Genomic DNA, 27,070 nt, shown 5'->3' on the forward strand with positions numbered 1-27,070 from the left:
ACTGTCCCATCAGGGGATCATACCCTGTGTGGAAGATTAATTATAGAATTTGGGGGTAAAGTTTTGAGAACCGTTGCAGACAAACGAGTGCCTGATTTATTAAAGAAGTATTAAACAAACCTGGGAATATTTGTATGATGAAGAATTAAGATTGAACAATGATTTATTACTTTTACTTATGCTTTTATTGAACTCATGAAGAATGGAAAAAGAAAACATGGTGATGACTAATGATTAACATTGCTTATCTTGTTTGTTTATAAATTTAAATAGAATTGTTTAAAAAAAAATGGGGTGCATGGTTGGCTAAAATTAATATAATGATTGGAATAACAATCCTTGTGGGAGGAATAATATTCTGTTGTGTGTTACCTTTAGTAAAATCATTCTTGATCCAAGCAACAGTGAAGCAGATTACACTGATCAATGTGAATGATCCAATGCAATGAAATTACAACTACCCTGGATGGACAGAAAGACCAACTTGGTAGGAAATTGATTCTTCCAATGAATATATATGATGAAATGAATGATGAGCCATGCCCCGGGATGAAAGTGCTAGCCTAACCTCTCCCCGGAGGTGACCCTCTACGATGTGCAATTTATCTGGGTGACCCTCTACGATGCTCAAAGTATCTGGGTTGAAGATATCTACACTACAAATGAGAACTCTTAATATGATGAAGAATATTTGTTTTATGTTTGATATACTCTACATGACTGTGACAACCACAGGCAAGGCTGAACCAATTGCACGCTCATGATTACAGTATAACATGCTTATAGGTTTCATTTATTGAATGACGATATAAGGAGACAGAATATTTTTACTCCGTTCTTAATCAAACTTGAATAGTGACGTTTGGTTCTGCAAATCTGTACCGGAGTGCGGTTTCATAATCTGGTCATTGGTAAAGAAGCTGTGTGACTTAAATTACTAGATAGCATAGCTGAGGCGACTGAATTTTGAAACTGCACTCTGAATAAAGAAAGTGAAGTTGTGACTTCTGAAAGTCACAGAGGGGGGATATGTGGAATATATTTATCAAGTTCAATATAAATTAATGAAGTATAATCAATGTGAATATAGACATTTTATGCTACAATTATTTCTGATGTTCAAGCATGAATTTTACTGAGTGTGTGTTTGTGTAAGAAGTATGTCTTGGAATGTGGGGCCCCTCACATATGGTAAACTTGAGTCTTATGTTTTGACACTAGAGAAAATATAGGATAAGGCCCCGTAAATAGGTTCCAGATGGAGAGGGGCCTCTCAAATAGTTTCATGTTCTCTAAACAGACTGAAGACACAGAACAAAATGTATGGGGTGTATTGGTCACGCCCTAGGTGAATGTGTGTATATAGGCCCATTTGAATACAGAAAGTTTGTTGTGCTGGGAGCAACTCGGCTTTTTTATCTCTGATAATAAAGTTTATCTTCTGGCATCAAAACCCCAAGACTTCAAGAGTGATGTTTCACAGAGGTGGCAGAAGCCACAACAGTAGCGGGGGTCGATTTGCATGACGTCTTAGTCTGACGAGAATGCTGGCTCTCCTTCTCCTTTTCCGGCTGCGTTTCCGCATACAAAGGGCTCTGCTGTCGTGTTTGAAAACAGTGGATCGGCATTGAGGTATTTAAAGTCCGGTTTTAAGTAGATGAGCGGTCAGATTTATATGAAGTACGCAGCTCAGCCACGGTAACATTGCGGCCTTCAGTAGTTTAATAAAATCACACTAGGACATGTTGTCCAGTCACCTTCTCAGGATGGGGTTCTGCTTGATGGGACCGTGACAGTATCTGCCTGCCTCTGTGTTTTGTGTTGCCCTTTTGCTCTCTGGTGATGTCATGGTCCTGTCAACCGGCCAGGTTGGGTTTTGTCTGACGAGGACAATGACATCATCGTCCCTTGTCTGTTTTGTCAAAGCGTGTTTACGTTTTGCCTTCATCTGTCAGGTGCTTCTGGCATGCTGAATCAGAGTTTCCTGACTGTTTCCATGGGAACACTGATCATTACAATCATCAGCTAAGAGCGGTACCTGTCCCTTATTTGTTCCCTGCTTATTTAAATCCCCTCATGTGTCATGTCCGATGTTTGATCATTGTTTGTTATTGTCACGATGACGTTCAAACATAAAGGTGTTGTTTGCTGTCTATGATTAACTGTGCTCTCTTGTGTAGCTGGAGCTTGCTCATGTGTCTGTGGTTACCTTCACGTTTGCCTTCGCTGGCGCTTTGCCCAGTTCCCATGGAGGAGGATTACTCTGTCTCTGCCCATGTCTCGGGAGAGAAAGTTCCCCTGTGCTTGACTTTGTGTTGTTTGAAGAAGAACTTTTCTGTTGTGTTAATAAATCCAATTGAACCGTTTCATCTCTGCTTTTGGGTCCTGTCTCTCTCGCACCGTGACACGTCATGATTTTAATTTCATCAACAGAGCACACATTCAAAATAAGCCTGTGAGCATTTAAAAGCTGTCATGTCAGTCATACTGTGCGCCAGTCGCGGATTGAGTCGGTGCTTGGTACTACCGGTACTTCAGAAACACTGCTACTGTTATATCTTTATTATTTTAGTATCGACTTGGTACCGAATTACCGGTACTTTTGACAACACTACTATAGATATTCACCGCAGAGCGATGACATCTCAGATCATTACCTCGTCTCTTGTATGCTGCGATCAGCTAATGTTAATCAGTCTACATCATGCTATTGTTCAGGCAGAATTATTCTTTTGACCACTAAAGAATTTCACTAATATTCTTCCAGATTTCTCTCATATACTCAGTAAGCCAAAAAGTCTAGAAGAACTTGATGTAATAACAGAAAATATAAATACAGTGTTCTCTAGCACTCTTGATAGTGTCACCCCCCTTCGATGAAAGAAAATTCAAGAAAAAAGCCCTGCACCATGGCATAATGATCACACTCATTCTCTCAAGAGAGCAGCTCGGAGAATGGAGAGCAAGTGGAATACAAAATTAGAGGTATTATGCGATGCATGGAAGGACAGTGTCTGTAGCTACAGACAGGCACTAAAAGCTGCCCGATCAGCATTTTAGCAAACTCATAGAAAATAACCAAAACAATCCTAGGTGTTTATTCAGTACTGTGTATAAATTGGTTAGGAATAAAACCTCAACTGAACCAAATATTCTGTCGCAGCACAATAGTAATGACTTGAATTTCTTTACTGGTAAAATTGAAATCATCAGAAATAAAAATGGAATTATGCAATGGTCTGTCACAGTACCTAAGAAAAAAAGTGTCTCAGAATATTCCTCCAGAGAAACTTCAATCCTTTGCTGTCACAGATCATGAAGAGCTAACAAAACTTATTGAAACATCAAAAGCCACAACATGTATGTTAGATCTAATACCAACTAAGCTCTTCAAAGAGGTATTCCCTGTAATCTCAGAACCTCTTCTTAATAATATTAACTCCTCACTATCCTTAGGACATGTCCCAAGAAACTTTAAAAAGGCAGATCAAACCGGTTATTAAGAAGCCACATCTTGACCCTGAACAACTGACTAATTATAGACCAATTTCAAATCTCCCATTTATGTCAAACAATACTAGAAAAGGTAGTGTCCTCCCAATTATGTTCATTTCTACAGAGAAACGGTACACTAACTTGCCAAAAAAAGTAACATGCGCTTATATTTAGTTGGACTGCCTTTTACGTTGATTATGTCACACATTCATCGTGGCATTCTTTCGACAACCTTATGCAACCTCACAACATTTATTTCTGTTCAGAGTTGCATTAATTTTTGGCTGAGATCTTGTATTGCTGACGGGAGAGTCAAACGACTTTGTAAAGTCTTCTCCAGCACATCCTAAAGACTTTCAATAGGGTTAAGGTCAAGACTCCGTAGTGGCCAATTAATGTGTGAAAATGATTCCTCATGAACCCTGAACCACTCTTTCACAATTTGAGCCCGATGAATCTTGGCATTGCCATCCTGGAATATGCCCATGCCGTCAGGGAAGAAAAATCAATTAATGGGATAACCTGGTCATTCAGTACATTCAGGTAGTCAGCTGACTTCATTTTATTGCTGCATAACGTTGCTAAGCCTAGACCTGACCACTTGAAGCAACTCCAGATCACAACACTGCCTCCAGAGGCTTGTACAGTGGGCACTATGCATGACGGGTACATCACTTCATACAATTCCCTTCTTACCCTGAAGCGCCCATTGCTTTGGAATAGGGTAAATCTGGACTCATCAGACCACATGACCTTTTACCACTGCTCCACAGTTGAATCTTTATGCTCCCTAGCAAATTGAAGTAGTTTTTTTTTTCCAATTAACCTCACTAACAAGTGGCTTTCTTGTGGACTCACAGCTGTTTAGTCCCAATCCTGTAAGTTCTCATGACATTGTGCTTGTAAAAATGCGCTTACTTTCACTATTAAACATAGCCTTGAGTTCTTCTGTCGATTTTTTACGATGTGACTTCAAGCGTTTTAGTGATCTCCGATCACGGTCATTCAAGATTTTTTTTCCAACCACATTTCTTCCATGAAGCTGACAGGTCACCTCTATCCTTCCAGGTTTTAATAATGCACTGGACAGTTCTTAACCCAATTACAGTGATTTCAGCAATCTCCTTAGTTGTTTTCTTTGCTAGATGCAGGCCAATAATTTGCCCCTTCTGAAACACAGTAACATCTTTTCCACGATCAGTCTTGCTGAAGCACCCCAGATCATCAACGATTCTCCACCTGGTCGTCTAATGGTTAGATTGAGACCTGGAGAGGCCTAAAAGCCACAGTGTCTCTCACCCACTATAAAATTTGGTGGAGTATCGGAGATGATCTGGGGGTGCTTCAGCAAGGCTGGAATTGGGCAGATTCCTCATTGCATTAAAACATTAGTAATGCGTCGTTTAAAAATGAATATGAACATTGTTTTCTTTGCATTATTCGAGGTCTGAAAACACAGCATCTTTTTTGTTATTTTCACCAGTTGTCATTTTATGCAAATAAATGCTATAAAAGACAATATTTTTATTTTGAATTTGGGAGAAATGTTGTCAGTACTTGACAATGTTCATTTTACTCAAACACATACCTATAAATAGCAAATCCAGAGAAACTAATAATTTTGCAGTGATCTCTTAATTTTTCCAGAGCTGTATACCATTTGCAAATATGCAGATATCTCGTTTAAATGGATTCATTCACGAACCTCACGAAATCCAGCATAATTCTTCCCATCAAGCACTCACCTAAAATATTCCTCTGAAGCACGTATTCTATTAGCCAGAATCAAAAACTTCAGGATCAGGATCAAAAGTTCCTCTTATTCACAAATCATGACGGTCAGTCTGTGACATTCCAAGTAGGCGATCCAGGTCGTTTAAACTGGATCCGCACGAGCGTGAGTGCAACTTCAAGGCTGCGTCTGAAACCAGGAAAATGCTGCCTCCGGAAGCTGTATATGGAGGTACGGTGAAAATAAGGTGCTTTTCAAACTGTTCAGAGACCAGTTTCCTTAAGAGTTCCATTCATTCAAAACAGATGTCAGTTAAGCCATTAACTGATTAGGCAGCAAGATAGCAAGTCAGCAGCTACGTTTTAGGATGCAGCCCAAGGTAAAAGTGTTTTATGTGTGCAATTGTCAAATGTCTTATTCACTATGCACTATATGTACAATTGGTTTGATTTGGTATTTTTTGAGAAAATGCAATTAATAACGTGGACATGTCATCCATGGTTGCTGGACTACTGTGTGTAGTGTGTACTGTTATTTCCTTCTTCCTAATATATTAACAATTTCTTCATGTGCAAATTACTGAAATTTGATGACTAAAAAAGAAATTTGAAGAACCTACTATCTACCATTTAAAATACAATATTTTTTAGTTTTGTGTGTAATTGAGTAAATATAGTGCTAAATAAGCACAATAATAATTTACAAAATTATTTTTTTTTTTTTTAGCAATTTTATGTTTGTAATTTACTATATTAAACTGTGTGATATATTGGCATTGTATCGGCCTATTGCTCACGCTGCTCTCTGGATATCAGCCATTAAAAAAAAAAAAACATATCTGTCGACCACTAATCAGCACTACTCAACACGCGGTCCTTGAGCGATCTCTTGCAGCCCGTGTTATGATATCATCATCAGAAATATATTTATAAGCAGCCTATCAAATCTCTATGAATTGTGAGGTGTTCATTTTCATGAGGATTTACGCTAGTTCTCTAAATCGCTGAATCACGTTAGAGAGGGAATTCAACTGCAAGAAGATTTAAAAAAAACAAAACAACGAATAATATCCGAGCATGTCTGATGTTATGAGAGCAGCGTTCGTTCAACGTGCGCATTCATAAACAGAACATGTGCGCTCAAACACAGTCTGTCAATCAAACATGTGCACTCGCAATGTTACTGAACACGCAAATCTGTCCAATTTGTTGAAAAGCTCATCAGAGATGTGTACTTTCATCGTGACAACAGTATAGGGGAAAAAAAAAAAAAAAAAAAAAAAAAAAACATTTTTGGAGTACCACAGGGATCAGGTTTAGGGCCAGTTTTTCTCCTTATATGCTTTCCCTGGGAGACATTATCAGAAACTTTGGAATTACTTTTCACTGTTACGCCAACAATACCCAAATTAATATTTCCTTGAAATCTGACTAAATTTACCAAGTTAGCAGAGTGTATCAATGATAAATATTGGATGGCAAAAAATGTCCTTCTACTCAATTCTGACAAAACAGAGGTATTAATTATTGGACCAAAAACTTCTAAAAATAAGATGCTAATATATAATTTAATTCTCGATCAATGTACTGTTACTTAGTCAATGTATTGTTAGAGGTTTTTGTTTCTTTACACAAAGAGTACTCCCAATCAGTTCCACACAGTGAATTATAGATGTTTTAAACTCATTAAGAAAAAACAACACTGATATCAGCCGATACTGACAGTTCAGAATCGGATGAAAAAAAATGGCATCGTTCCATCTGTAATAGAATAGTCTTCCACACTCTCCCTGTTTAGTTCTAGACTAAAGACTCATCTCTTCAACCAGGCATACACCTAATTTATCCCTCAACTCATAGTTACAGTGCTGTGAAAAAGTATTTGCCCCATCCTGATTTCTTCTGTTTTTGTGTATCTCTCAAAATCTACAAAATCTAACATAAAACAAAAGGCAATCTAAGTAAACACAAAATACAGTTTTAAAATGATACGAAAAGTTATCAAATAGTAACTGGGCCTGTGTGAAAAAGTATCTGCCCCTTAATGACTAAATCCCCAAATCTATGAAACTGCATTTATAATAGGGTTCAGCTGGACTAGACACACCCAGGCCTGATTACTGCCAGCCCTGATCAATCAAATCAACACCTAAATAGAACTTTGTCAGCAGCATGAAGCTGACTAAAAGCTCTCACCCAGTAGCACACTATGCCAAGGTTGAAAGACATTCCAGACATGATGAGGAAAAAGGTGATTGAAATAAATCAGTCTGGGAAGAGTTACAAAACTATTTCAAAGGCTCTGGGACTCCAAAGAACCACACAGAGAGCCATTATCTCCAAATGGAGAAAACTTAGCACAACCACAAAAAGAACATCATACCTTTGGTCAAGCATGGTGGTGGTAGTGTGATGGTGTGGGGATGCTTTGCTGCTTCAGGGCCAGGTCAACTTGCAATAATTAAGTTGAAGCTAAAACGCAACTGGATTATGCAGCAAGACTATGATCCAAAGCAAGTCCACCTCTGAATGGCTCAAAAGAAGCAAAACGTTTTGAGATGCTGTGGCAGGACCTTAAATTGGCAGTTCATGCTCAAAAACCCTCAAATGTGCCTGAACTAAAGCAGATCAGCAAAGAAGAGTGGGCCAAAATTCCTCTACAGCATTGTGAAAGACTGATCTCCAGTTATAGGAAGTGTTTGTTTGCAGTTGTTGCTGCTAAAAGTGGCACAACCAGCTATTAGGTTTAAGGGGGCAGTTCATTTTTCACACAGGTTTGGATAACATTTCTGCTTCAATAAATAACATTATTATTTAAAAACTGTATTACGTATTTACTTAGATTGCCTTTGTTTTATGTTAGGTTTTGTTTGAAAAACAGAAGAAATCAGATACTTTTTCACAGCACTGTATTCTGCATTAGACTGCTGGAGCTGGAATAACTTCTCATATTCTATAACTCTGCTTTAAATTGAATGGCATCTACGCTAATATTATTCTATTTGTTTTCTTGTCTCATGACTACTAACTGCAGCCTGTACCAACCAGACAGCGAGGGGCAGTTTGATGATCACTGACTGCATTACGTCAGTCTACTACAATGGACTTCACAGAGGATGAACGGCTGCCAAGCCCAACCGTAAAACATTGGATACTTCACTGGCCACTGCCTGAACCTCAGACTTAGGATGGACATCAACGAAATGAACTGCCAAGCTTCCTGTCAGACTACGATGTACTCCACTTGCCTCTGCCTGCATCATCTCTGTCATAGGATGGACTACACTCTCTTAAAATGGAATACATAGACAATAAATTACTGTCAACTAAAGCCTAAACCGGCCAATAACACAAGACACTGCATCTATGTGTACTTCTGCAGTTAATTCAGGATGGACTTCAAAGAAATTTAGTCATTAATCTCACAGTTCATACAAAATCCTTTAGTTTGCCCACCAACATCTACATTACTCATTTTACTCATTTAAACCATGACTTGTATTACACAAAGATAAATAATATTTGCATCATATCCATGCTGTATAGCCAGAGAGCAACTGGCTTCCCTGTTGAGCATGGTTTCCCCCAAGATTATTTTTAAATATATTTTTTTAAGGCATAATCTACAAACACATTATTCATCTAAACAGCACAATGATGACTTTAAGACATTCAGAAATTACAGCTTCTTTTGTAGTTGAGTTGGCAACAGCCTTAATGCATTGAAATGCTTTCATCTACCTTTCTATCTACAAAAACCCAGTGTCATGTGGTCTTCTAGATTTGTATAGTAACTTGTGTGTAATTATTAAAATATTAGCTTAATAAGTAGGTAATGTGTGAATGTAAAACAACATTAAAAGGATGAAACATACCTGAATGAATAAAATCATCACTCTGTTGTTGTTTTGCTGTGGTTTCTCCTCTCATCTTCATCAGATTCCTGCAGTCCAGCAGCTTCACTGAACACATCTTCATCTTCACTGGTGTCTGCAGCATCTGCTGTTCTCCAGCATAGATCACATCCACCTGCACTCTCTTATCAAACCCCAAAAGATCATTATATAATTATACGTTTAATCATATAATTATATGGGTTAGGGAACGGACTATATGTACGTTGAGGAGTAGTGTAAAAGGCTTGCCCAGGGGTCGACAACCGAAGGCACACATGCCACCTTTGCCACGCAGAGGGGTTGGCACGAAGGCAATAGCAAGATAGTGGACAAACCATTCTCGTGACCCACTGAATGCCAACTTGGCATCAAGCGCATCTCTACACTTTAAATGTGTTGCACAAGCACAAAGAGTTCAGCTTTGTGTTGTTCGCTCTGTGCAGTGAATGATAGGGGTTTAATCTCTCACTGGCTGGCAGAAGCTGGCACTGATGGATAATGTGTCATTAGGCTACATAAATATATTGGTATGAATCTATTCTAATGAACAGATTCCTGACAGCTGAAATATTGTCTGATATTAACCTATAACAGGATTTCTTCAACATATAATCGCATTCACTGAACTCATTTACAATCAGCTGATGGAATTAACGAGCTCATATTTCAGAAATTAAACATGATATTCAGATATTTCTGCTTGTTTCGCCTGTAGAAAAAAAGGGCTTTAAAGTCTGGACCTCCAAGAATTATGAACATATTATGAACAAATTTCTCCTCCAGTGTAATATATGTTATTTTAATGATATTGATATCAGGAAACAAACTGGCCATGTTTGCCTTCAGATGTTCATAGAGATTATTAAAATCATTTCGAGTTTTATGAAAAGATTATATGTTAATATCTGTTAAGGAGTAAAAACATTTTCACTAAAATCACAATCTCAACTCAGTAATGTGTGTATTCATGTACAGTCACAATATTATAACAAACACTTTAGAAACGTTCACGAAATTTACCTTAGTTTGATTTCCCACAACACAATAAAGTAGAAAAACACTTCAATTCACAATGCTCCACTTTTTTTCCTTCTTTTTCTTCTTCTTCTTTAGAGACTCTACCGCCACCTACTGTTTCGTTTGCCTACAACATGTGTGATTTATTTCACTTAAAGCTAGGGTGTGTAATCCAGAGAGGCTAGCAGTTAGCAAGCTAGCTTTGAAAGCATAGAGCCCGCCCTCGCTTCTGAGGTGTCTCCAAAGCCACGCCTCCTCTATGACGCTTAGAGCACAGTCTAAGGAGGAGAGACGTGTTGGTGGAATCGATCGCAACGGTTTCAGATTACCTCATGTATCATTCACAGGTTAGACATTACAATAATAACGAACGTAAACAACTTATTTAAGCTGAGGTTCGCCTTCCATTCTCGCGCTCGCTCTGTGCACAGCGTCAAGGAACCCGCGCTGATGACGTGTGATTGTCTGCGCGAACAAGTTGCGCGGTGGTATGCAAATATAGATTGACAGACAGGAAGGACATCCTATCATTACATTTGGACCGAATGCAATGATTGGTCGATCATTTTTTAGTCCTGTCCCTTCCACAGAAGATTATATATATATATATATATATATATATATATATATATATTTATTTATTTATTTATTAATTTTTTTTTTTTTTTTTCTTCCCTTCAGTTATTGATTGCTATCAGGATGTGAAGAGATTTTCAACCAGTATAACAAAAAATGTTTCTGGAAAAGATTGCACACCCTAGCTTTAACCCTAATCTTCTGTTGGGGTCAAAATCTTTGTTAGTAAATCTAAATTAAACATCAGACAGATCCTCAGATTTCGAATGATGGGCTTTAATAGTGACATCAGACAATATTTATACACACACCAGACAAGACAAGTTGATATAGAAATATTCAAAGTTGAACAAAATTCTAAATGTAACTTATTATTTATATAAATATGATTAAAACACTTTCACATTTTCAATTTGAAGATCTAATAGATGCAAGTATAAAGTTGCTAAAGATGTATTTAAGGCAGGGGTTCTTAAGCTTTCTTATAGGACAGAAATAAGAAATGTTGAGTTTACCTGGAACCCAAACTAATACAACACCGTACAATATACTGTATTTGCTATATCCGTTTATTTATACACTTTTATGACAAATCTTTTTTTCAAAACCTTAAAACTTAAACACTTGAACATGAATACAAACATTCTCAAATTGTAGATATATATATAAAAATAAGTTTTAACTCAATAAAACTCAAATTAATCAATTACACTGTTTAAACTGGAAAAAGATATCACTTTTTTCTCAAAGCATCATATTTTGTTGCCCCTACATACATGTACCAAGGCAACTGCTGTATAGTTAATGCCAAAAAAAAAAAAAAGAAAAAAAAAAGGTTTTATTTACAGGTATTGTCTCTACAATAACACTGTGGTAACGAGGTATTATTCAGAAGACAAAGATTCTGTAAGCTTCTTACATAGTTTGAAAGTCTTACCATATGAATGTAAAAGTTAAGGACTAGTAATAATAACTGCAGTAATTATGGTATTTTGGCAGAAACTATGTAAACAATAATTAGATTACTCTTTTGACTCACAAGCAGCCATTAAGAATCAGCCTACACCCTAGCAATCTTCAAGAGCACACTAGCAACCGCGTAGCAACACCTATTTCTCAGCACCAGAATTATCATAGAGACATGGGGTTGGGCTCTTTTAGCAAGCAGCTTTTCAATATGACCCTGGCAACTCAGCCCAATTACAAATTAGCAGAGCAGATATTAATATAACTAATGGAAGAGTATCTACCATGTTAGTCCATATTTCACCAGTCATGTATAAAAAAAAAACTAGACAATGGAAATAACATGGAATCCCTAGAAGTTTAAAGCAATGTCTCCCTTAGCGTTTTCCTCCAACAATTCCCTAGTGCTGTTTCTGATGTGGTGTTACAACCTACTTTGAAAACTAGTCAACAATGACCAAAACATCCTTTTAACCCTTAATCAATTAGGAGTGACCCCTACCGTCGTATCATCTACATAACGTCAAGTAAGCGACATGAAAGAGAACTGAAAATTACACTATACTGTTAAAAAATTTTGTTTATAAAAACTAAATCCAGTTTAGCTTTTGCTTTACTAAAGAAAATGCAACATTCACCATGCAATAAAACCAAAGACCCTTCAAAACCTGGAGGCTATTCATCAAGAACTGTGGACAACTGAATATGAAGGCTAAAGGATTATTTTTACTGAAACAACAGTTTTAGTCAACAGCAAAGACAGAAAAAAAATTATACATTTGTTTCCATTAAGGTCATTTTTAATCACCGTGATCACTTGGACAATACCTTTTTTACATGTTTCTGTAGCTGATCTAATTGGTTGAAACTTTTCCCACATGAAGAGCAGTGGTATGGTTTCTCTCATGTCTTTTCAGGTTTTGTGACCAAGTGAATCTCTTTTCACAGTGTGAGCACTTGAAAGGTTTCTCTCCAGTATGGATTCTCTCATGTGTTTTCAGGTTTTGAGACTGAGTGAAACTCTTTCCACAGTGTGAGCACTTGTATGGTTTCTCTCCAGTATGGATTCTCTCGTGTGTTTTCAGGTCGTGTGACTGAGTAAAAGTCTTTCCACAGTGTGAGCACTTGTAAGGATTTTCTTCAGTATGGATTCTCTCATGTGTTTTCAGGTTTTGTGACCAAGCGAATCTCTTTCCACAGTGTGAGCACTTGTAAGGTTTCTCTCCAGTATGGATTCTCTCATGTGTTTTCAGGTCGTGTGACTGAGTAAAAGTCTTTCCACAGTGTGAGCACTTGTAAGGTTTTTCTCCAGTGTGAATTCTCTCGTGTGTTTTCAGGTTTTGTGACCAAGTGAATCTCTTTCCACAGTGTGAGCACTTGTGAGGTTTCTCTCCAGTATGAATTCTCTCGTGTGCTTTCAGGGTTTCTGACTGATTGAAACTCTTTCCACAGTGTGAGCACTTGTAAGGTTTTTCTCCAGTATGAATTCTTTGGTGATGTTTCAATATGCTGGCTGTAATAAAGGTCTTCCCACATTCAAAACACATATGAGCACCCACACCGGTATGTATTTTCTGGTGTTCTTTAAAATAGGACGGGTTTACAAAACTTTTTCCACAAAAAGAACACTTGTAAGGCTTCTCATTTGTGTGTGTTTTCAGATGTAGTTTTAAGCTTGAATTCAAAACAAATGTTTTACCACACTGATCACATTCAAATGGTCTTTCTCCAGAGTGACAGCGGAGATGATTATTGAGACTAGTTGCATGTGCAAAACTTCTTCCACACTGATGGCACGTGTAAGGCTTCTCTCCAGTGTGAATTCTCATGTGTACATCAAGGGTTGTTTTCATAATGAAACTTTTTCCACACTGATGGCATGTGTAAGGCCTCTCTCCAGTGCGAGCTCTCGTGTGTATATTAAGGTTGCTTTTAAAAGTGAAACTTTTTCCACATTGAGAATGGGTAAGAGATTTCTTGGATATTTTTCTTTTAGGCTTTTTTGGTGAGAAATTCTTAGTCTTTGAAACACACAAAGATTTTTTTGCAGTTGTGAAATCATGATGTTTCTGATACTGACGTTTCTCCTCCACTTCATTCAGTTCTTGATGTTCCTCTTTCACTTCCATCAGATCTACAATGAACACAGTAAATTGTCAAAAATCTATTCAAGAGGGACAAATGTGAAACATCAAACTGAACCCCAATTTAATGGCAGAACGCAAATGTTTCGTATATATTTTTGATTTTTGGAGTGCAAGATATATATATTTATACCAAGTGTGCTCAAACTTCTATGGCAAGAGATCTACTTTTCATTGTTATTATAGTAAGTATTATAGTATAAGTACGATCTACAGTGTTTTCATGATACCAAAATTTCAGTAGTCTGTACCTTTATCAGTGAAATTTGACGATTCTCAATACCAAAGCAAAAACGTATACTATTTTTTATTTAGTAAACATTGTTTATAGCTTTCAAGTAATTATTCAGGATGTAAACAGTGAGTAATAAAAAACAAAGGAACAAATAAAAAACAAAAACAAAACAAATAAACGCAATATAACAAAGATATAAATTAAGAAAACAAGATTTTAACAACAGTATCAAGTATTCAAAATTGAAAAGTTAAAATATTGATCATCATTTGTTAGTTCTACAATTCCAATATGTTCAAGCCAACCCCCGAACTTTACATCATTGAATACAATCAGGTAGAATACAATCCAAATCAAACACGTGAAATACATACACGCTTAAGTTCACGTTCATGGTCACACACATTGTAAAGCACATTTTCAAGCACATGTTTCACGCCTGGTCACATCTGTTCGCGTTCACGGTCAAAAACTGTGTGCTTCCTCCGTTCCCAGAAACACATGCCCTTCTATCCCATGTGTACCTATTTATACATTCAATTGTCCAGTCGGACGCGGAAACCTCAGCTGGGCTCCCCCCCTCGGGTACGGTCGCCCAGTGACAGGCTGACGCGGAAATGACGGACATGCTTTCCCAGGCAGCCGCGAGCGTCGGGCTAGAGTGGAACCCTCCGCTCTCCCCTGAACCCTCACGGCTTGATGATTGGTTCCTGGGCTTGCGGCGCCGCTCACAACCACGCCCCGCCCCAGTTCCTTTCTTCCCGGAAGTGCACGAGGAGCTGACAAGGTCATGGGAGGCACCTTTTACTGCCCGGTCCCGATCTTTCAGCTCCCCCGCCCTCACTACCCTCGATGGTGGGGCGGCCTAGGGCTATTCAGCGATTCTCCCGGTGGATAAGGCGCTCGTGGTGCACCTATGTCTGCAGAGCGCTGCCACCTGGCACAGGCGCCCAAAGCTCTCGTCCAAGGCCTGTAGGTTTACGTCGTCCCTGACGGCCAAAGCCTACAATGCCACTAGACAAGCCACCTCCGCCCTGCACGCCATGGCTCTTCTGCAAGTCCACCAAGCCATGGTGCTAAAGGAACTGCGCGAGGGTAGCTCCGCCCTGAGATTGATGCAGGAGCTGTGCTCGGTGACCGACCTCACTCTCCGGGCGATGGAGGTCACAGCGCGGTCTCTCGGGCAGGTGATGTCTACCTTGGTAGTCCAGGAGCGCCACCTTTGGCTCAACCTGGTCAAGATGGGAGAGGCCGACAAGGCACGGTACCCAGCTTGGCTTGTTCAGCGACACCGTCGAGGACTTTGCCCAGCAGTTCTAGGTGGTGAAGCAGCAGAGGGAGGCTATCTGGCACATTCTGCCCCAGTGCGGCTCAAGATCCCGCACCCCGTCTGCTCGTCGCCAAGGGCGTCCCCCTGCAGTGACTGCACCGGCTCTGCCGCAGCCCGCCCCTGCGGCCCGGCCCCGGTGTGGAGCCCACCGCAGGAAGCAGACGCCACCTGTCTCATGGCCGGCTGCCAAGAACCCGCGCAAGGCTTCAAAGTGCCCCTGAGACGGGCGACCCAGGGACAATGAAACCTGCTGCTCTGGAGCTGGTAAGCAGACCACTCCATCCCCCGGTGGAGGGCCGGGAGGAGAATCTTTTGTTACCTTTTCATTTAATTTCGCCGCATGCCCAAGTGGCTGCGGTACCCAAGAGTTCAGCAAGAGCGGTTTCCTTGTTCCCTAGGTCACATACCCGGTGCGCACGGCCGTCATCATGACCACCGTCCACCATTCCATTTTGGCAGGTTTGGCGCTCCAGCGGCGGTCTCCCCTCCCCTGCGCGCCCAGCTGTGGCACAAATCCGCCCCCGATGTGACGTCTCCACGGGTCACGAGGAAAGGCCTCTTTCTCCCCCATCCCAGGCTGTTCCGGGGGTGGTCACAAGGAGCCAGGTAAGTGCTTCGATGTCCCTGAACTCAGCACGGCCACAACATGGCGTGGCACCTTAGGCTCTACTCCGCCGCGAGGCCCCACCTGCCGGTACGTCCGATGAGATTGTTCCCTTGGTCCCCCTCACCCGGAGCTTGGATGCGTGGCTTGCGCTTTCCAACCCGTCATGATTGCTGGTCCGGACTGTCCGACTCGGCTACGTGATTCAGTTCGCCAGGGGTCTGCCCAGGCTCAGCTGCGTCCACTTCACCTCGGTGAAGGGCGAGAACGCCGCTACCTTGCGCGCGGAAATCGCTACCCTCCTACGGAAGGGTGCGATAGAACCTGTCCCTCCGGTCAAGATGAAGAAGGGGTTTTACAGCCCCTAATTCACTGTACCGAAGAAAGGCGGTGGGTTGCGGCCAATCTTGGACCTGCGAGTACTGAACCAGGCCTTACACAGACTCCCGTTCAAGATGCTGACGCAAAAACGCATTCTAGCGAGCGTCCGGCATCAAGATTTTTTTGTGTCTCGATTCTACCTCGACACAGACCCTTCCTGCAGTTTGAATTCGAGGGACAGGCGTATTAGTACAAGGTCCTCCCTTTTGGCCTGTCCTTGTCCCCTCGCATCTTCACGAAGGTTGCAGAGGCAGCCCTTGCCCCGTTAAGGGAAGTGGGCATTCGCATCCTCAACTATCTCAACGATTGGCTAATCCTAGCTCACTCTCAGGATATGTTGTGTACACACAGGGACCTGGTGCTCTCGCACCTCAGCCGACTAGGGCTTCGGGTCGACTGGGGAAAGAGCCTCACGAACGAGTGCGCACGGTGCAACAGTCGGACCTGTTTGAAGACGTTCAGACAGAAGACAGCGGTTCCCCTGAAACTGTTTCAGAAGCTCCTGGGGCATATGGCATCCTCAGTGGTGACCACTCCGCTCGGGTTGATGCATATGAGACCGCTTCAGCACTGGCTCCAGACTCGAGTCCCGAGATGGACGTGGCGCCACCGGACACATCGTGTGGCCATCACGGCGGTCTGTCACTGCCACTTCAGCCCTTGGACCGACCTTTCTACGGGCAGGTGTTCCCCTAGAGCAGGTCTCCAGGCACGTCGTGGTTACAACAGATGCCTCCAAAAAAGGGTGGGGCGATTTATGCAATGGGCACGCAGCCGCCAGCTCCTGGACGGGCCTGCTGCTGCGTAGGCACATCAACTGCCTCGAGTTTTTGGCAATTCTGCTCGCCCTGCGGAGGTTTCGGCCGTTGATCAAGGGCAAGCATGTGTTAGTTTGGACAGACAACACGGCAACGGTGGCATACATCAACCATCAAGGCGGTTTACACTCCCGTTGTATGTCACAACTCACCCACCGTCTCCTCCTCTGGAGTCAGCAGCACCTCAAGTCGCTGCGAGCCACTCACATCCCGGGCGAGGATCTTCTTTCTCAGGGGCGGGGCACCATCTGGCACCCGCGACCAGACCCCTGGAATCTCCATGTCTGGTCCCTGAACGGGATGCGGAAGACTTAAGTGGCCTACCACCCGCGGTGGTAGACACGATCACTCAGGCTAGGGCCCCCTCTATGAGGCAATTGTACGCCTTGAAATGGCATCTGTTCGCTAAGTGGTGTTCTTCCCGATGAGAAGACCCCCAGAGATGTGCAGTCAGATCAGTGCTTTCCTTCCTGCAGGAGAGGTTGGAAGGGCGACTGTCCCCTCCACCTTGAAGGTGTATATAGCCGCTATAGCGGCACACCACAACACAGTGGATGGTAAGTCCTTAGGGAAGCACGACCTGATCATCAGGTTCCTGAGAGGCGCCAGGAGGTTGAATCCCTTAAGACCGTGCCTCGTTCCCTCATTGGACCTCTCTGTAGTTCTTCAGGGTCTACAGGGAGCCCCTTTTGAGCCCCTGCAGTCAGCTGAGCTTAAGGCACTCACTCTCCTCCTGCCCCAGGAGGAGGCAGACCCAACCCTGACGTTGCTGTGTCCGGTGTGCACTTTACGCATCTATTTGGATCGCACGCAGAGCTTTAGAGTCTCTGAGCAGCTCTTTGTCTGCTTTGGTGGACAGTGGAAAGGAAGTGCTGTCTCCAAGCAGAGGATCGCCCACTGGCTCATTGACGCCATAACAATGGCATATCACGCCCAGGACATGCTGCCCCCGGCAGGGCTACAAGCCCATTCTACCTGGAGTGTGGCGGCCTCCTGGGCCTTGACCAGTGGTGCCTCTCTAACAGACATTTGCAGAGCAGCGGGCTGGGCAACACCCAACACCTTTGCGAGGTTCTACAATCTCCGGGTGGAACCGGTTTTGTCCCGTGTAGTGACAGTCACAAGCAGATAAGTCTGGGACAGCTGGCCGGGTGTATCGCTTGCGCATAGTGCCTTTCACCTCCCCTGAGCTGAAGGCATGTTCTGTTGACTCCCAGTAGTGTTCACAAACTCTGTTCCCTGGATGATTTCCTCCGAGCCCTGTGGCAGACAAGTTTGCGGAGAAACTCGCTGCTGGCTCAGTACATGCGCTAATTAAGCCCTGTACTGGGGTAGGTGCTCCGCATGGGCTGGTTCCCCATAGGTAACCCCATGCGACGTATATCTTCCGCTAATTCATTCTCCTGTTGGTGAACTGCGTCTTCCTTGGGCAGAGGCCCCCCTACCATGGGACTTCTCCTCGTGACATACTTCCGACAAAGCTCGGCAAGACCATGTGACGTATTTCCACTCAAAATCCCCCCCCTCACCCAGGCAGGGTGTGGTCTCTGCGGTGTCTTCCCCTTGGGAGAGACACCCCCCCCCCCCCGACGTAGACCTGGTGGCCACAGTCGGTTAAATCTTTTTTTTGGGGAGAGGAAAAAAATAGGATAAGAGGCCAACGACTGAGCTAGCCTGTCTCTATCTTTTGGGCAGTCGACTTGTCCCAAAGGGCCATTCGACACTCATAACAGTGTTGGGGGAGGTTACGTGTCGGCCTGGTGTGCTGGCTACGAGGTACACAGTGGTCTGCCCATCACACACCACCAGTTCACGTAACACAGTTCAGCCAGTTGTAGCATTTAGTATAAGGACCCCTAGTGTCACTACATCGACACAACGTCGAGTGAGTGACAGATAGGGAACGTCCTGGTTACTTGCGTAACCTCCGTTCCCTGATGGAGGGAACGAGACGTTGTGTCCCTCTAAATGACAATATTTTTATTTGGAATTTGGGAGAAAAATATTGTCAGTACTTTATAGAATAAAACACATATTTTCATTTTACTCAAACGCATACCTATAAATAGCAAATCCAGAGAAACTGATAATTTTGCAGTGGTCTCTTAATTTTTCCAGAGCTGTATACCATTTGCAAATATGCAGATATCTCGTTTAAACAGATGTCATTCAAGAACCTCACGAAAATTCAGCGTAATTCTTCCCGTTGAGCGCTCATCTAAAATCTTCCTCTGAAGCATGTAGTCTATCAGCCAGAATCAAAAACATCAGCATCAAAAGTTCCTCTCATTCATAAATCATGAACGAAGACATTCAAAGCAGGCAATCCAGGCCATTTAAACTGTCAGGTGATTGAGGCTCACGCTGGATCCGCATGAGCGTGTAACTGCAACTTCAAGGCTGCATCCGAAACCATGAAATGCTGCCTTCGGGTGGAGTCATATGGCGCCACGCGGGGGTTAGACGTGTGAATGACGAGATGTGCACTTTGCTAGTTTTTAATTATTTTTGTGTCTTAAACCAGTGAGATTCAATACATCCTGCTACATAACTGTTCTAAGTCAACATGTCAAAGAATTCAAAATCCTCGGGCTCTGGAGGTATTAAAAGACACTTACGTGCTCAAGCTGATACCCCAGACAGGCATGCAGACCAGGGACTCGGTTTGGACGATGCAACGGAGAACTTGAACATGAGCTGCACAGCATGTCTGTAATGCTGGCGATGGTTGTGGCGGACTTGGAAGATGTTGAGGTAATACGTCGAATGATTACTTCCATGGAGGCGAAATTGGTTACAAGGTCGAGAAACGGATCGATTATCTGGAGTCATCGGAGAGGGAATTAGCTGCTAACCCGCTAGCGACCAAAGTAGATTTTCAGCAATGCAACAATGTCCAAATTGTTGGAATTCCTGAGCATGAGGAAGGGAAGCATCCTGAGCATTATGGACATAACAGGCCATAAGCTGGAAATCGAGTGATCTCACAGAGTCCCGGCTCAGAGATCCCATGAGGCAGACAGGCCCCGATCAATTCTGGCCACATTTCTGCGATCATCCGATAAAGGTCTCGTGTTACACGAGGCGAGGAGCAACGGAAGGCTTTCTTGGAAGAATCACAACATTTTCTTGTTCCCAGACTTTGCAAATTCGACAACAGTGAAACGTGATCGATTCAAGGAATGCAAGAAACTCTTACATCAGCGGAAGGTCACTTTTGAACTGATGTTCTCGGCCAAACTGAGAATAGACACTAAGGATGGTGGCAAAGTATTTACATGCCCACAGCAAGCATAGTCTTTCATAGAGACAATAGGGTTAGTAAACCATTTGGTGATTTTCATATTGCCCCCAGGTGAGCTCAACTCACTTAACATACACTTGACTGTCTGAGGAAGCTGGGTGCCTTTTTGTTTCTTTTTGTATTGGTGCCGCCTAGCGGCTGGAATTTGTTTTGTAGAATAACACTCCTTCAAGAAACCTTTGCATTTCGGAGAATCGCTTTTGCACTGATGTTCCCGGCAAAATTGAGAATGGATAATAAGGATGGCCACAGGGTATTTGCATGCCCACAGCAAGCGATGTCTTTCATAAAATTGATGGACTGAAGAAGTCATGGTGTGTTTCTCACGTTGCCTCCAAGTGAGCTTGTCTCGATGAACATACACTTGACCATCCGAGGAAGCTGTGCACCTTTCTTGTTTCATTTTGTGCTGGTTCCACCTAGCGGCTGAAGTTTATTTTGTGGAATAACACTCCTTCAGGACAGCTGAGGATGAATCTGCACGTGCCTTGTGTTTATGCCTCCTATTGGCTGGAGTTTGTTTTGTGGATTATTTTTTGCAGGACATTGGAAGGATTAGGTCATCTGCTGCACTTATGAACAGCCAGCTAACTGTCCGAGGAAATTGAATGGCATTTTTTTGTGCTGGTTCCGCTAGAGGCTGGAGTTTGTTTTGTAGAGGATCACCCCTTCATGACAGTTCTGTGAATGAATCTACACATTCTTTGTGATTATTCTGCCTATTTGCTGGAGTTTGTTTTACAAAGTTTTTTCTCTTATGTCATTTTGCCTGACAAAATTTGTACAGAAGCACCAGACTTGAGCAATCAGATGGCATATTCACTGCGAGGACTCTCATAGGCGTACATGGACTGTTTGATGGATGGACGCCGGTTGGCGCTGTCGTGCTTTTTTCTGTTTGTTTGGTTCAGGGGGGAAGTTCAGGGTTTGACTGTTGCACTAATGGGGAATGTGGTCTTTATAATCTTGTTTTTGACATACAATGATTTTTTTTTCTAATTTTTCAAAATGTCAAATGTTAATATAAGTGGACTGTCTTTCTCCATGTGGAATGTGAACCGGTTGGGGCACCCCATAAAAAGGAGGAAGGTTATTTCTTTTCCTAAGCGTAAGAAATATGACATATACGTTTCTTCAAAAAATGCATATTTCCCCGCAGGAAGCTGAAAAGTTTGGGAAGATATGGGGTGGGCATGTTTTCTTTAGTGCTGGCTCAAGTAAGAGCAGGGGAGACATTACATTGATAAGTAAGCATCTACAATTCAAATGTCTCAAACAGATTAATGATAAATTAGGAAGAGTCATTATTGTTTTAGCAGACATTCAGGGGCAAAGGTTGATTTTGGCTAATATTTACGCACCTAACAATCAGCGTTTTCAGGGCTTTTTTATAGATCTTGAAGGGATGTTGCAAGCCGCTGGCACCCCTCATGATATAATATTGGGAGGAGACTTTAATCTATAGATGTATTCAGTCCATGATCATAGTGAAGCAAAAGTGTGTAAGCCCCCTAGAGCAACACTGACGCTTCACAGGATGTGTAAAAATCGTAGTCTTGCAAATATCTGGCGATGTTTTAACCCATCTGGTAGGGACTATTCATTTCTTTCATCAGTCCATAAGATTTATTCTAGAATAGATTTTTTTTACATCTAAGTCCCTAATTTCATCTGTTGTTGATTGATCAATTGGAAACATTTTAGTCTCAGATCATGCCCTGGTGAGTTTAGAGGTGTTGCCACACATGGAGAAAAAGAAATCATATAGTTGGCGCTTTAATGTTGGTGCTTTACCGAGGTAGAGCTGAAGCGTCGTCTGATGGCTTCAGAGAATTGACCCAACTGAAATACAGATATAATACTATTTTGTCACGGAAAGTGGAGTTTTGTTTATTCAGGGCAAGACAGTCATACTTTGAGTCGGGGGACAAAGCATGAAAACTTTTGGCTAGATATATAAAGCAGAGAGACTCTCAGTGAAATCTGCTGGTGGTGAAATATTTACTTCAGTCATTGATATTAATAATGCTTTTAAAGAATACTATCTTGATCTTTATAGTTCCACATCTTCATCTACTGAAGATATTAGAAACTTTGTGAAACCTCTAGAACTCCCTAAATTGACGACTGAGCAAAAAAATTATCTTGATTCTGAGATAAACTTGGAGGAGCCTGACTAGGTAATTAAGGCCCTGCCTACAGGCATGTCTCCGGGGCCAGATGGCTTTGCCGCTGAATTTTATAGATCTTATTCTACAGAACTGGCTCCACTTTTGTTAGAAGTTTATACGGAAACATTAAAGAACGGAAATCTTCTGGCAACCATGACACAAGCCCGGAGCAGTCTGATTGAAGATCCAAGCGAGGGTAAGAGTTACCGTCCAATTTCCCTGATCCAGCTAGACGTTAAAATATTGTCAAATACTGATTAGATTTAATAGCTAATCGATTAAGTTATGACATCTCTTATACATATAGATCAGGTGGGGTTTATTCAGGGCCGCAGCTCTTCTGACAACATTAGGCGTTTTATCAATATCATGTGGTCAGTGGCAAATGATCAGACTCCGGTCACTTCGGTGTCAAGTGAGATGGCAAAGGCGTTTGATATGGTAGAATGGGATTATCTTTTTAAGTTAAGTTACTTTATAGACACAATGTAGCGGTGGTACAAACAAATGGATTAATTTCAGATTATTTTACTCTGGATCTGGGCACTCGGCAGGATTGCCCTCTTTCCCCATTATTGTTCTGTCTTGCCCTGGAACCATTAGCAGCCACGATAAGAAAGGAGTATGATTTTCCAGGGGTGATAGCAGGAGGCATGGCGCATAAGCTTCTGCTTTACGCAGATGATATTTTATTATTCGTCTCTGACCCTTCTAGATCTATGCCTTGCCTCCACAGAATTATCAATTCCTTATCTAAGTTCTCAGGATACAGAGTCAATTAGTCTAAATCCGAAGCTTTGGCTCGAACAGTGTACTGCCCAGTATAAAGGCTTTCCAGCCGGGCGCCTTCCAGTAGCCCAAACAGGGCATTAAGTATTTGGGTATTTTATTCCCAGCAAATTTGTCTGATTTAGTTCGAGTAAGTTTTTGACCCTTTAATAAAAAGGTATGAGCGATGTGGGCAGGTGGGCTTCATTACATTTATTGATGATTGGGAAGGCTAATGTTATTAAAATGAACTGTATTCCAAAATTTAACTACCTGTTAAAATCTCTCCCTATAGATGTCCCCCTCTCTTATTTCAAGCAATTTGAGAGCATAGCGAAGTCTTTCATTTGAAATGGTAAGCATCCCAGATTACATTTCAGTAAGATGCATAGGCCGACTGACAAAGGTGGGTTAGGCCTACCCAAGATTTGGTTTATTATTATGCAGTCAGTCTGAGACATTTGGCTCACTGGCTGCTTCCAACTGAAAGAGCCCCTCCCTGGTTTTGTATTGAACAGGAAGTTCTTGCCGCTATTTTGCCATTGCAAAGCCTTTCTATCAATCTAACCGGAGAAGTTAAATTACACCCTGTTATCTCGCATTTGCACTCCATATGGACAAAAAGTGTCCATAATGTTTAATTCAGATATTTATCTAAATGATGCCTTGAGCTTATGGCTGAACCCTAAACTATGTATTAATAAGTCCCCTTTCTGCTGGTCAGAGTGGACTGTAAGGGGGGTTACTACACTCGGTGACCTATATGAGAGTAGTGTGTTGAGATCCTTTGAAAATTTGGTTCAACATTTTGGGATCCCCAGATCTCAGAATTTAGGTATCTACAGCTGTCCCACTTGCTCTGTACTATTTTTGGGAATAGCATACACCCCTATAAAGCAGCAGGTACTATGAGAGTGGTCATTACTGCTTTTCGAAAAGGTCATGAGGCATCAGTGTATTACTCCCTGTTAATTCAGATTTTCTATTCAATTTTTATTTATTTATATTTAATTCAATTTTTAATTATTTTTTATTATTATCTATGTCTTTTTGCTGTTTTGTATTGTTGTGCACTGGAAGCTCCTGTCACCAAGACAAACTCCTGGTATGTGTAAGCATACTTGGCAATAAAGCTGATTCTGATTCTGAGTCTGGGGGACAGAGCCTCAACCACTCTCAAGAGATTTTTGGAGAAAGATTTAAACTTGGAATTGGAGGAGGGAGAGTGGGCTAGGATTCTAAAAAACATCAAGTGTACATCTAGAAATGCAAGGGTGCACGATATGCAAATCAAGATTTTACATCGGTTCTATTGGACCCCCTATAGATTGTATAGGCTTGGTCTTAAAGACACACCCATCTGCTGGCGGTGCTAATCAGAGGATGGAGACATAACCCACGTCTTTTCGGGGTGTGTTGAGATCCAGGAGGTTTGGTTGAAGGTGCAGAGTTTGGTGTGCAGATGATTTTAAGGGGCTGGAGGTCAGCTGGAGCACCCTCTTTTCAGGAGTGGTGATCGGAAATGGGAAGGGTGATGGCCTTTGAAGAGGGGTCATTTAGAAGAATGGGGAAGTACAGCTTGTTTGTGGAAAAATGGGGTAGGTATATGTCATTTATGGATGTGTGATTAATATAATGTTTTTTTGTGTGTGTGTGTGTGTGTGTGTGTGTGTCTATATCATTTACAACCACTGGGATGTTGTTGGGGCAATAAACACTGGATGACTAAAAATGTCCTTCTACTCAATTCTGACAAAGCAGAGGTATTAATTATTGGACCAAAAACCTCTGAAAATATCATTTAATTCTTGATCAATGTACTGTTACGTTGTCTTCTACTACAGTTAAGAACTTAGGTGTTATATCTGATAGTAATTTGCCCTTTGAAAATCTCTTTTCCAGTGTTTGTAGAACAGCATTCTTCCACCTCAGAAATATTTCTAAATTATGACAAATGTTCTCTGTTTCTGATGCTGAAAAATTAATTAATGTATGACCTCAAGACTAGATTATTTTGACTGGGAGGATGTCCTGCAGGTTCAATTAATATGATTCAGTTAAAAATGCAGCAGCTAGTGTGCTGACAAGAACCAAGAAATATGATCACATCAGCCCCATTTTATCGTCACTACACTGGCTGCCAGTTAAGTTTTGAAAACATTTTTTAATTATTTTAATTACTTACAAAGCTTTGAATGGTCTAGCTCCTCAGTACTTAAGTGACCTACTATCACACTATAATCCAACACAAAATTCTGTCCTGTTAATAATACCTTGAATATCATAATCCACAAAAGAATGGTAGATCCTTTTCCTATTTTGCTCCTAAATTATACAATATAGGGATGGCACCGATCCGATACCTATATCGGTATCTGGTCCGATACTGATGTTTTTGCCCGGATCGGGTATTAGTCTGACGAGCCCGATCAAAATCAGATACTGCATGTTGGTCATTGACGCTATTGTCAAGCTCAAAGAATGACATAATTAACTTTCAAATCACCTTTAAAGTAGTCCATATAACTTGTGCATTTTATTCAGGTTCTTACAGTCATCCAAAAGCTTTGCGAATTGCAAATAGTAAATTTAAAAGTAAATATACAGTCAACATGCACAGCTAAGTTGTATCTGGCACCTCGCTTTACTGAACGAGCGCAGCTCTGCCGACATGCGCAGAGGCTCGTGATGCGCTGCTCAGCACAATATGTGGTCGCTCCCCACAAATTCCATCTCAGATGTAGATGAACAATAGTTCGGTCCGCCTATAACATGCATTGAGAACAGCACCCAACAAGTATTTTATCAGATGTTGAATGAGTAATGTATTACACTACTGTGAATTATCCTACAAACACTCAAACACAGACTTTCTGGAGCACTCAGCACCGGACTTTCAAAATAAAAGCCGTAAGAAATTACAACTGAAATGTATTACCAATGTAGAGTAAAATTATTATTATTATTATAAATAACAATAAAAATAAACTGGGAATCAAAAATTACTGTGTGATTGAAAAGTAGATTGATAATACTAATAAAACTAAAATTAAATAAATAACAGAGAGAGAGAGAGAGATCTGAAACCATTTACAAGTCCAGATACAAGTTAAAATGTGTAAAGAGTACTGGCTTCTTTTCTACTGAAGACTTTCACTGGAATTACTGTTATTTTTGCTGCTGCATCCTGCAGACTAGTTAATAAAATTTTGCACATGCTCTAATGTAATTGTTTTATGTTTTCCTATTTTATAATGAAATAATGTATTGCTAGAGGTTTTTTTTTCTTTACACAAAGAGTACTCCCAATCAGTTCCACACAGTGAATTATAGATGTTTTAAACTCATTAAGAAAAAAACAACACTGGTATCAGATTGGGATCAACCAATACTGACAGTTCAGGTACCGGAATCGGATCGGATGAGAAAAAATGTCATCGTTCCATCTTAATAGAATAGTCTTCCTATCATTGTTTGGGACTCAAACACACTCTCCCTGTTTAGTTCCTGACTAAAGACTCATCTCTTCAGCCAGGCATACACCTAATTTATCCCTCAACTCATAGTTACAGTGCTGTGAAAAAGTATTTGCCCCATCCTGATTTCTTCTGTTTTTGTGTATATCTCATACTAA

The 27,070-nt window shown here is 41.4% G+C and overlaps 1 protein-coding gene and 1 pseudogene across 3 annotated transcripts in view; both read right to left on the reverse strand.

Moving 5' to 3' along the window:
• The window catches only part of LOC127420189 (gastrula zinc finger protein XlCGF57.1-like), a 166,324-nt pseudogene that overhangs the window by 137,095 nt on the left and 2,159 nt on the right, over positions 1-27,070 (reverse strand).
• LOC127420322 (zinc finger protein 501-like) overlaps positions 1-27,070 on the reverse strand; it is a 98,234-nt gene that overhangs the window by 42,997 nt on the left and 28,167 nt on the right. For all 3 annotated transcript variants that reach the window (XM_051662528.1, XM_051662529.1, XM_051662527.1), the window contains exon 3: positions 12,350-13,815. In XM_051662528.1, coding sequence (XP_051518488.1) covers positions 12,536-13,815 — 1,280 coding nt within the window. In that variant the 3' untranslated portion in view covers positions 12,350-12,535. The remainder of the gene's footprint in view (positions 1-12,349; positions 13,816-27,070) is intronic.

Source organism: Myxocyprinus asiaticus, chromosome 29 (assembly GCF_019703515.2).
Source record: "Myxocyprinus asiaticus isolate MX2 ecotype Aquarium Trade chromosome 29, UBuf_Myxa_2, whole genome shotgun sequence".
Classification (NCBI taxonomy): Eukaryota; Metazoa; Chordata; class Actinopteri; order Cypriniformes; family Catostomidae; genus Myxocyprinus; species Myxocyprinus asiaticus.